The sequence below is a fragment of the Fistularia commersonii genome, chromosome 30 (genome assembly GCF_037954325.1).
Source record: "Fistularia commersonii isolate RoL2024-O1a breed Wild chromosome 30, RoL_Fcom_v1.0, whole genome shotgun sequence".
NCBI classification, from domain to species: Eukaryota; Metazoa; Chordata; class Actinopteri; order Syngnathiformes; family Fistulariidae; genus Fistularia; species Fistularia commersonii.
The window spans coordinates 4,795,423-4,807,692 of NC_141313.1; the positions used below are offsets into that span (position 1 = coordinate 4,795,423).

At 47.5% G+C, this 12,270-nt stretch overlaps 1 protein-coding gene across 1 annotated transcript in view; it reads left to right on the forward strand.

The window, feature by feature from the left end:
• The first annotated feature begins 2,500 nt into the window (after positions 1–2,500).
• Positions 2,501–12,270, forward strand: part of LOC147216166 (teashirt homolog 1-like) — a 32,871-nt gene continuing 23,101 nt past the window's right edge. The window contains exons 1-2 of the mRNA XM_086177578.1: positions 2,501–2,842; positions 3,038–3,597. Of these exons, the coding sequence (XP_086033704.1) occupies positions 3,558–3,597 (40 nt within the window). The 5' untranslated portion in view covers positions 2,501–2,842; positions 3,038–3,557. The remainder of the gene's footprint in view (positions 2,843–3,037; positions 3,598–12,270) is intronic.

The window sequence follows — 12,270 nt, forward strand, 5'->3', positions numbered from 1 at the left end:
CTGGGAAACAACTGTGCAACTTGATAGTAGCTCCTAAGCGGCTGGACGACGGACGTGTGTGTGTGTCTGTGTGTGTGTGTGTGTGTGTGTGTGTGTGTGTGTGTGTGTTTTCACCAGCTCACGATTCAGATTTCTGCAAATCAACACCGAAGTCGTAAATACCCGTCAGCCGACACCAGTGTATTTAAAAATAATTTAAATTCACAGCGCTTGACAAACCAGCGTGGTATTAAATCGAGCTTTTAAGATACAATCTTTGGAAACTATTAATATAGAGGTTGGAGGCTGAAATTATTGGTGTTTCTAATTCTCTGGTCTTGATGTTAGAATCCTCGATGCAACGCACTCCAGCACGGAGCCGTGTCACCCCTTAATTCATAAAGCAGAACTTTTAAGCACCTGACAAAAACTGAACTATTGATCTTTACAGTAGAATTCATCATATTGGGTTGGGGGGTCGTGACCTATGACCCATCCATCGCCAGTGGTTCCAAGTTAAATTAAAATCTATGCAAAATTCAGTTGATGAAAAAACAATTCCACAATTCACATTTGCTCCAAATAAAAGTCTAATACGTCGTAGGGGGGAAAATGTGTATTTTTTTTTTTATATTCTGCTTTCATACGGATGATATTCAGATGCAAAGCCGGTCGCTCCTCCCGCCTCGCGTACCCCATGACCCCCCCTGCTGGCCCGGGATCACATCAGTTCCTGCACGGGAATCTGCTCTATGATTTTTATTTTATTTTTTTTTTTTTTATGTTTTTATTTTCAGTTATTTTTTTCGTGCTGATTTGAAACTTAAAGCTCTCCGTAGAGAAAAAAAAACTGCATCGACGGTCAAAAACACACCAAAAAATGAAAAAATAAATAAGCAAACGCGGTCAATTTCCTCCCCCCGTCCCTGCACACACTCGTCCTTCGTGGCCAGGGTTCTCGTCACTCTCTGGCTTGTTCTCACTCGACTAAAATTGTTTTGCTTCACTAAAAAAATCGCCTCAAATTGTTTCTTTTTTTGCAGTATATATAACTTTTTCTGAGTTAATGCACCTTTTCTTTCACCGGGTCTGTCTGTCTCTGCAGTGGGCTATCGGTGACGTCACAGGGCTCCATCAATCAGCGACCAGGTCGGGTTGACAGACAGGGACAGACAGATGTTGGGGCGGTACCCGGTAATCTTAAACACACACACACACACCTTTACACACGCACACAGGAAGACGCGAACCCGGTTGCGTTCATCGCAGCGCCTCCGTACCCCCGGTGGCGCAGGACCCGGTACCCTGGTAGCCGATATCTGTCAAAAACAAAGTAAAAAAAAAAAAAAAATCCCAAAACTTACCACAGGACTTTCTTTTTCTTTAACTCATTTAAAAGAAAAATCTTATTTGTAATCCGTTTCCTGGTGTCTGATCCGGTGCTCTCCCTTGCTCGGTGCGCCGGTGGGCTTCACCTCGGACCGGAACGGATCGCCTGTAGGGGCGGGCGGGAGGAGGAGGAGGGGGGGGGGGGTCGTCACCGGAAACCATCAACTTTTTTTTTTTTAATTTAAATTATAAATATTATTATCGATCTGTCTTTGCTCTCCGGTGGTTAAACCGAAAAGTGACCCGGATTAGAGGTAAAGTTGGCCCCGGTCGAGTGCCCCTTTATAAACTCTTTGCTGCGGGTTAGGGTTCGGACGGAGTGCGGGCGAACGGAGCCTCTTGTGGATTGGGAGCCCCTCCCCTTCACCGCAAAGCCTCTCTCACAAAAAAAGAAAAAGAAAAGAAAGAAGGAGGAAAGAAAAAAAAAAAGAAAAAAGGTGTAACGAATCGATCCGCAACCTCTTTGTCCCGCTAAAGAGGTCGGGGTGGGGGGGTCCACATTCTTGCAAACTTTGACACAATAAAAGTAGATCTGCCGCGTCCAGAAAATAAATCTCTCTCTCTAAATATATATATATAAATGTATGTAAACACATATGTATATATGAAATTTTGCTGGAGTGAAGGAGTTTCACTAGTCTTGATCGGTGTTTTTTTTAACTTGTGCATGTATTTTATTTACAGGTTTTTTATTTCAAAGTGTTTACGCGTCACGAAATCCAGCGCACCCCGTTTGTTTTATTCGCGTTTCCTTTTTCTGTCCCGCAGCTCCCGCAAACACACAGAATCCGACCACCAACCGCCCGCCTTTTCCCCTCCTGTCTTTTCCAACTTTCACACACACTTTATTAAAAAAAAAATCCCAATTCCGTAGTCTTAAGCGCAAGTGTACAACTGAGTTGTGGGCTGCGCGTCCCCGATCGGGGATGCACTTGGCTGCACAGAAACAGGGGGAGGGTGTGTGTGTGTGAGGGGGGGGAGGTGGTGGTGGGAGGGGAGCTGGAGGATGAAGAGGAGGAGGGGGGATTGAAATGAAAGCCATCCTCGTAAACAATTAGAGCGGCAGATTGACAGGTGGGCTCTGACTGTCAGGGTGACGCTTGTTGAAGGGGTGGAGTAAAGGAGAGGCCGGGGAGGCAGCTGGATGTGTCCGTCTGTCAGTGAGAGCCGTCCGGACGCGCCGCGCATCTCAGCCGCGCCGGAGGAAGGGGACGCACGGTTTGCGCTCGATTCTCCTTCCGAGCCCTCGATATTAATAGTCCTTTAAAAAAAAAAACCGGGGGAAGGAAAAATTAAAAAAAAAAAAAAAAACACACACCGGGAATTGAATCACGCCAGCGCAGCCGTGTGCGGTCGGGAGGGCGGGCCCGTTCCGCTGTGCCTTTTTTTTTTGCGTTTTATTTTTATTTTTTTGTTGTGGTGACTTTGTGAGATACTCAAGTGTCGGCCGTGACAGTCGGACGGACGGAGTAACGTGAGTATTCCCTTATCAACGCAGTGTGTGTGCATACGTGTGTGAGTGTGTGTGTGTGTGTGTGTGCGGTGGGGTTCCTCTCCGCACATGCTTGACAGGCTGACACAGACCCAGCCCGGCTAACGTGTCACTCTTTCCTCTCTTTCCCCTGACCCCCCCACCCATCCACCGCCAACCCCCCTCTCTCTCTCCCAGAGACCCGGAGCGGAGCTCGGAGACCGGCGCTGGGCACCTGGACGGACGGGAGAGGGGCGAAGGGGGGGCGCAGTTCGGAGAAAGAAAAGAAAAAGAAGACGAAACGCTTTGATCCTTTCACTTTTTTTTTCTTCCCTGGAGAAGAGTGACAAGATTCCGCGTCCGTCGCGCTTTTGGATGGAAAGACGAGCTGCGGGCTGAGACGGCCGTCCCTCCCCGGTAGACAGACACCGTGCGCGGGGCAGCTTTTCCCCCGGCAGCCGGCGGGGGACTTCCTGCGTGCGGCAGAAGTTCACCCGCCAGTCGGCGTCGCTAACCCGCGAAAAAAAGACTTCTTTTCCCCCCCTTGAGGGATCTACCCGCTTCTCCCCACCGAAGAATCGAGGAAGCGCTACCCGCTTTGATTTCTTTTTTTTTTTTTTTCCTTTTTTTTTCTTCCCCCGTCGCAACGGTTTCCCCTCCAGCTCGTCCGCGGTTGTGATCTCTGCATGAAAAGTCAAGCGGAAAGTCTTGCAGCAGCATGCCGAGGAGAAAGCAGCAAGCGCCGCGGCGGTCAGCAGGTAAGCCCCGGCTTTCAGCAAACAAACACCCCCCCATTCCTCCCCCTTCTCCCCCCGCCGCCTTCCTCCTCCTTCCCCCTCCTCCTCCTCTTCGTCCTCCCTCCTTCCTTCCCCCTCCCTCCCTCCCTCTCTCTCCCCCCCGCCGCCTCAGTCAGATGCACTTTACCGCCCCGCGGAAACACACGCATGTTAAGTTTAGCCCGCAGCTGATAGACCGGATGTCGGACGCGGAGCCGGCGGGTACCCGTGGGGAAGGGGGTAGCCGCGCGTCGTGGTCCTGTGGTCACTCCGAGCAGGCCCGCCGACCCCACCTTTCGTCTTTACCGAACCAGCGTCGTTTAACCGGCGGCGGTATCAACGCTTCTCTTCCGGTGCAGCCGCGTTTGCTTGTTTTGTGTTTATGTTTTTTTTCATTTCCGGTTCCGGTTTGTATCTTCTCGCGAGACCCACACGCGCCTCCCGTTGCTCGGCGGCTGCCAGCGTCCCGAGTTTCCCCAAACAAAGCTCATCTTATCTCACTTTTCCAGGCTAACGTGTGTTGATGCGTTTAGTGCCAGTAAGGGGATAAAGAGGAGAAGAGGAGGCGGGGAGCCGAAAAGCAAAGTGTCGTAGTTTCGGGCCGCCGCCATCCTTGATTTGATGCTTGATTGATCGCCTGTCACGCAGCAGCCTTTGATCTATTCATTCCCGATAAACATCAGTAAATCATTCACCATGGAGACGCGCATGCGCGGCGCAGCCGGACTCCCTCAAAGGATAACTTTTTGCCTCCTCCTCCTCCTTCTCCTCTTCTTCCTCCTCCTCCTTCCAGCCCTTCAAGGCCCCGAGGAGCGCAAAGAAAAGACAAATTGAAAGAAAAGTTCTCAAGCGGGGATAACTACTTTGCGATTATTACCCAAAGAGGGAGGAAGCTCGGGGGTGGCGGGGCGTAGCGAGATCACAGAGAAGCACCCCCCCCTCCAAAAAAAAAAAAAAAACAACCAAAAAAAACAGGGGTAAAGTTTGGGATGTTACCTCCTCATGGCTTGACCCGTCTCTTTTTGTGGGTTAAAAAAAAAAAAGGAGACACAGGGAAGGCGTCTGCGGCCTGCGGGGTCGGCCGGTGAGCCGCGTCGATGGTGCGTCATGGCGAAAAAAAAAAAGAAAAGTAAAAACAACTTCTCACGTTTTAGCATCCCCGTACTTTAAATCTCGCGTGTGCTCCGGGGTCATCGAGATCACCGTGTTTTTTCGCTGTGACCTTTTTTTTTTTTTTTTTTTTTTTCTGTATTTTTTTTTTCCCGCACGTTGACCCGTGACGCCTCAGCGCCCCGGCGGGGCCCCCGCGGGCCGCCGCGAAGCCAACCGGACACAATCCCCCCCCCCCCCCTCATCCATTTGATGTGTCGCCCCACCACCACCACCACCACAACCCACCCCTTTCGAGAGATGTTTGTGATTGACACGTATTTCCAAAATGACGGGGGAGAGGAGCCCCTTTGAAGTTCACGCCGTAATGACCAAAGCCGAATAAAACAGCTGCAGAATGTTAAGCAGGCGGTGGAAATGTGAGGTTAAGCAGACTTAATCAAGGTTGTGACGGAAAGACTTTGAACTCGGCAGGGCTGTAATTTCTAATTGACGCGAGGCTTTAGTGATGGATGGAGGGAAATGTGTTTGAAGAACAAGCCTGCGATCTGAAAATGAATAGCGCCGCTTTTTATTCCTCCGACCCTAAATGCGTCTGACCCCCCCCCACCTCCTCCCGCCTCCGCCCACCCCGTCGACCCCAAAGGGAGCCAAATAGTGTTTGTTTGTTTTGTTTTTTTTCTGTGAAACTAGTGTTGAACTGGCATGCTTGTTTGGAGACGTCACCAAGGGTGAGCCACGTTTTTGTTTCTCGTGTTTTTTTTTGTTTGTTTTGTTTTTAAAACATCGTGTCTGAGAGTCAGAGCGGGGTCGAACCCGAAAAAATGACCCGCGTGATTTCCGTGAAGCTCGGAGGAGGAGGGGGCTGAAGAGGGACCCGTTTGAGTTGGATACAGAACCAGGGATTTCCTTTTTCACTTTACCAACAATTAGCTGTTTCTGACATTATGTTCTTTTGATAATTTCCCAGGAAGAATTACACAAGCCATGATTGGATAATGAATATTTCCAGACTTCATCGATGGCATCCATTTTTTTTCCCCCCTCTTACGCAATCTTGCAAATTCCCCACAAGATTATTGGAGTGCGTTCACGGCGGAAGTCTGCCATCTCAATGCACACTTATTTTACTTTAGTTTTGTTTTTTGGTGACGCATACATCAGGTGTTAATGGCCAAACGCAGGCTGGCAGGCCGCGGTATTTCCAGTGCTTGACAAATGGTTTTACCCAGAAGAACTTCAACACCTCGTGCAAAGTGTGTGTGTGTGTGTGTGTGTGTGTTTGAGACCGAGTCCACATCCTCTGTGCACACACGCGTATAAACACGGGGCTATTTTTACAATGAATTACTAGATATTTCCACAATGCAGATTTGTCACGTCGGTGTTGCACTGCAAGAAAACGTTGCATATGCTCCTGAGAGAGACACAGAGAGAGAGAGAGAGAGAGAGAGAGAGAGATTTCAATAGCTGCTTGTGTGCCATTTCAAATGGGCTCTGTTTCATCAGTCACAGTGATGATTTTATACCCTGTAATGGCGCTGTACCCTATCTAGTTTATGACCAGTGACAATACATCAGTGTTCTTTCATTTGGAACCACATTACTGCATCTGTTAGTTTTGGCAGTTGAGTTCAGCGCAGTGCAATTTGAGCAGCAGAGAGTTTTGCTGCAGTCATTTGTCGTCATTTTCAGTGAGGGGGGGGGGGTGTCTGTGTGTGTGTGTGTGTGTGTGTGTGTGTGTGTGTGCGTGTGTGAGTGTGTGTGTGTGTTTTCCCCACCACAGCCACCATTGCTGGAGTGCACTTCAGGTGTTGAGAGGTATTTCTCCCAGCCTGCATGGTAATTAATACAGTGTAAACAATGCAAAAATATCAGGTAACCGTTTTTTTTTTTCCTTTGCATGTATTCGATTGAAATTCACAAGAAGAGGTCAAATCTTTCAGTGCGAATAACTCAGAGCGACTTTTTTTTTTTTTTTTTTTTCCTCTTCTCATTCCACTCTGGCCAAAATAATTAGCTCAATCAATTTTGATTGTAGATCATTCTTTTGAAATCCAAGCTTCCCAAGTGAGGGGGATTTGCAGTTTCTGTTTAATATCCACATAAATCAAATGTGTCTGTCTCCTCGTGATAGGAGAGGCTGTGATTTTCCGCAGTTTTTAATTTGAAATAATCTTTCGCCGCAGCCCCTGCAAGAGCTCTCGTGAGCGCTTTTGAGCGCAAAGCACGTCGAAACAACAGCAACAAAGAGATTTATGTTAAATGTAAGAGTCGTCAAGTGACCCCTGGATGCAACCGGAGGAAGCGTCGGGCGATACGGTGCGTTATCGCGTCTAAATATGGAATGCACGCTAACGGCTAGATCATCAGTGATCATTCTAATCAGTGGATGAGAGACTGCGGGGGGGGGGGGGAGAAAAAATGCACAAAGAAGCAGTAAGTGTGTGTTTGCCTCGATGCCGAGGCCAACATTTTTTTTGTTAAAGTCAATTGCGAGGCTGCGTCTCCGCTCTCACCAGCCGCCATATCTTAAATTAAACACTGTCACTCCAAGTAATGGATCTGTCAACTAATCATTCAACGCGTCAGTGTGATTACACTACCAGACGGTGATAAATGTATTCCACTGGAGGTAAAAAGGTCTAACCGCAAAACAATATCATTTTTTATTACCCGTCGTGCACAGCCCGCGCGGACTCCGAGTGAGACAAAGGGGCGGGGGGGGGGGGGGGGGGGGGGGGGAGCACGAGTGCCCCCAGTGCACGGTGGGATCAAGCGGGATACAGTACAGGATGAGCACGCAGGGATTGACTCGTCTCTTTCGTTGCACTCCTCTTAGGTTGAATTAGGCACGAAGATCTGAAACTCACCCAGTTTTTCCCTTTCACTCTCAGATGTGAAAGTTTAGGGAAAAAAAAATATATTTGATCCTGATCTGGATTCTCATCTCTTTTGACAGCGGAGAGAGAGAGAGAGAGAGAGAGAGAGCTGTTTCCATCCTGACAGATTTAGTGCAGGTCATGAAGAGAAGGAAAGTGACATGCTGTGATACTGTCAAACATGACCGTGTGGAAATGTGTGCTGTTGTTATTTTTTTCTTTTCATACCTGAAGACACTAATTAGTTTTCCGTTGTCGTCTCCCTTGATGGAAACGTTAGGCAAGTGGCTGGCCAGTCGTCTCAGTCTCGTGCACGGATCGCGCTCGTTGCTCAAGTTGTGCACTTGAGATTTAAGAGAAGTTGTTGTTTCCCCCGGTTGTGATCGGCGAGCGTTCGTTTTTCCTGATGTGCGTCGTACAGAGCCGCCCTCAAGTCCTACATTTTAATGATCTGTCTCGCGTTTAATTACGCCGCATCGCAACATTTGTCTAGATTGAAGCCGCGGTGCTGCACGGGACGCGTCTCGCCCCGCCAGCTTCTCCCGCCGACGTCGTCGGCTACTTCCTACAGATCTCCATTCGCTGCCACCGTCGCTTCCCCAACGCGGAGAGGAGTTTCTTAATTATGACTAGAGGGTGGTTGAGGGGGGTGTGGGGTTGAGTTTCCCTTCTTCTCGACGGCATCATTAGCCGCGGTCCCTAATTATCCAGGTTGCTGACGGATCAGTGACAGAGCCCCGCCGATTAATGCAGACAAATTCCGCAAGCTGCCTTGATATAATCAACTCGCCACTTCTCATATCAGCAGCCTCCCTCACCCTCCCTCCCTCCCTCAACGCCGCTCCCCTCCTAGTTGTTCAGCTATAATCCAAACGGCAGAGGAGGCCCGCTGCGTGACAACTCAGCGAGCCACTCAAAACACACCTGTATCGAGGTTATAAATTGTCTGGGCGCACAATTTTGTTTACTACCTGGACTAACTCAGTTTGTTGAGTTCACTCGACTTCCCGTCGCTGGGTTTTTATGGGGCTTTGTTTTTCCATCTGATTTTTCCCTTTATTTCGTTTGTTTGTATTGCACGGTAGGGTTCTCTCATACGCCGAGAAGCGCTATTACCCTTTATTGTCGCTGAGTTGATTTGTATTTCCTCTGCAGAAATGTAGCCGCAGTCAAAGCGAGAACGCGGCACCAGAAGATGACTTAAAGGATGACTATTGCAGCCGTATGTTGATTTTATCCGGATGTTTCTGATAAAGTATTAAATGACATTTGTCAGGAGTTTAAGCTGCACTGTGTGTGTGTGTGTGTGTGTGTGTGCGTGTGGGTGTGGGGGGGGGGGGTGTAATATTTGAAGTGAAAAGTCCGCAGAGTAAGAATGTTTGTGTGTGTGTTTGTACTTGTCTGCATAACTAAACAAGATGAGTTTTTGCCCACACACTTGTGTGTGTGTGTGTGTGTGTGTGTGTGTGTGTGTGTGTGTGTGTGTGAGCATATGCAAGAGTGAAATATTCCGATCCTGTGATATGGCAGTGTGTGTAAAGTGTCATTAACAGTTGACATTGACTGAAGGAGTCAGTGGATATATTTGCTATCCCACACTTCACTACACCCGTACTTTCATTTGCATCTAGTGTCACAGCTAGTAGGCCTCCAGGAAATCAAAGACACTCGGTTATGGGACACACACACCCACACACACACACACACACAGTCTCTGTCCTCATCTTCGTGGAGGTTAAGTGACAAATGAAGATCGATGACTGCTCTTATGGAAAAATAGAGAGTCGGATTGAAAATATTTGAGAATTAGGCTCGCCAGCAGGGTGACGATGTAAAGGCATTCAGCGCTGCCACTGCGAGGTAAAACTATCCCGGAGCTTAATGAGGTTCAGAGGAAGCAGGAAAGCCTGGATTTTCACTCAAGCACAACAAAAGGATCCTTGACAAAATAACAAGGTCATTTTTACAGGAATAAAACCTTTTTTTTTTTTTTTCTTTTGAGCATGTTCATTCCTAAATACGTCCTGCGTGGAGTAATAATGCGTCTAGTCTTTCTGGGGTGTCTGTTTTCCATTCTCACTGATTTCTAAGCTACTATTCAAAACAGCTGCACAAAAAAACAGACACAATGTACATTGAGGAAAAAAAAAAAAAAAAAAGAAAAGTAGGGCAGCGATCGCTAATTATTTCTGAGCTCGGCGAAGTCGCTCTGATGAAGTGAAAAAGCCATTTGAGCGACCCGAAGACTGTGAAAGCATGAAAGGCAGGAAATAAATTGTGCTGGTAAAATTGCTTTATGTACAATAGCTGAAATGTGTCCACTTTATTCACCTTGTACTCAGCACAAACAGAGATTGGAAATTCCATGTTTGGCCGTGTGTCATTAAGGATTAGAGAATTCAATTTTTTTTTTTAAGACATTAAAAGTTACGACTGCACACGGCATCTGTGATGCTTTATCAGAGCTGCAAAGCATTGTGGGCCTTCAGACCTCGACGTGGACCACGTGCTTCACAAACACTATCATTGCACAGTCCGGAGAGTGTGTGTGTGTGTGTGTGTGTGTGGGTGCCCCCCCCCCCGGTAATTCCAGCAGCTTGTGAATCAGACACAGAAAGAGGTAGTCAGAGGAGGGGAAGGAAGATGCAGAAAAGAGAGAGAAAATGGCGAGGCGTGATTTAAGAGGAAAAGATGGGAGGTCCCGGGTACATTCAGAGGTCAGTGTGTACTCATGGGAGCGCCTGTCTCTGCTGAGTGCATTTTCTGTGTGTGTTATGATGTTCGTCCATCATTTTTCTTTCTTTTTTTTTTTTTGTCTTGAGAGCAGTTTTATATCAGTGTGTCTTCTTTGTCTGTTAATTTTAACGCATTCTATGATTAGGGACATCAAATCCAACACAGTCTTCATGATCTCATGCGTTTGCGTACGAATGATTGAACCACCGTTGCACCAGATCGGCGATATGTGTAATTCATTGTTGGCCGCTGACATCCTACGTGTGGGTAGCAAATGAGCATCGCTAAGATCATTTGATCAGCTTTCTGAAACTCGCCCCGGCGTCCGAGCAGAGGACGGGCTCGTGATCCACGGGGAATTGCCGCCAAGATGGCACATGTTGCGGTAAAGACGATGGTTGCCTTGACTAACCCCCCCCTCCCACAAAAACAAAAAAGCTGATTCATGTACTAAACACATGTGAATTCCGTGTGTGTGTGTGTGTGTGTGAGAGTTGCTTCTGGCGCTGTGCTTGGGGGGGACAGGAAGAGAGGAGAACTCTGAGACAACAGAGGAAGAGTAAGGGGGAGATTTTGAAGAAAAGGTATTAAAAGTGACAGATGAACAGGACTCTGGTTGACGTTCTCCTGCAGCAGCTGTGACTGCTGCCGCAGCTCTGACAGGTGTCAATTAAGAATTACTGCCGAGGCCTTGTAGTCATTTCTCCCCCCTGCCCGGCTGTCTGTCTGTGCGCCTTTTTGAGAAATAACACTTTACCCTTGTCAGCGCGTTAACGCTTCGCCAACGGTCGCCCTACAAAAACGAGTGCATGGCGGGCACGCTAATCGATACCCAGTGTATTAGCAATTATTTTGGCCATTGATTTACGGTGGGGCAGTGACTCCCACCGTGTTGTTATTAGCTACTGATTATATGTGCCTTCGCTGTACTACAAAACACACACACACACACACACACACACCGATGCAGAAGCCTGCCCCACCGTCGCAAGTAGATTTATGTTGTTGTACACTAGCAGGTACAATAGGATACACACATAAGTTGGGACACGCGCTAGCGCCATCCTTGAAGTTGTGTTAGCAGATCACCGGGCAGAGACTTTAGAACACACACACACACACAAAGCGTCTTTACAGCTGTTTACATCATTATTTGGGGACGTATTTACATAAGGGATCTGAATACACATGATCCGAACCATCACAAGGGCGCTTCCGTGAACCATCGCAAGGCTGATTTTTATTGCAGTTTCCATGAGATATAGAAAGTACAATTCCCGAATCTGGAAGCAGACTTCCATTTGGGATAGAAATGGTGGACCGTCTAATTCAAGTATCGCTGGGAAACTGCTCTTTCTGATTGAATGAAAGGAAATGCTGACTGGAGATTTAAGCAGATGAAATGTAGACACGGCTGGATGTTGCACGCAAAATACCAGGATCTACACAATGATTTGTCAGTAAACGTGCACGGATATAACCCAATTGCCAAATGTTGCATGTTGTTGGTGATGTAGTTGGACCATTAGCTGACTGCGGAAGAACTAACGTCACACAGCACTCGACACAACTGTATGCCATTACTACTATGAAAGCTTAGAGGTGTGTGTGTGTGTGTGTGTGTGTGTGTGCGTGTTAATCATACCTTGAAATGAAATGATGATGAAAATGACTGCCTCTAATCAGTCATGTGACACTTTGGGACTCTTGCGTAAAGAAAGTCAAACAAATGGGTTTGTTTTTATGACGTTACAAAATAGTGTAACCTAAGATAAACCCCTCCCTTCCACTTTTCTAAACCGCCGACGTGAAATAAATGTGGTGAATGTCGGTAAAACTGGTTTTGTTGTTTGTTTTTTTTCTCAGGAAAGGTATGACTACAAATATATGACACAACTGCTGCAAGACAAACTAGCTTCTGGGAATT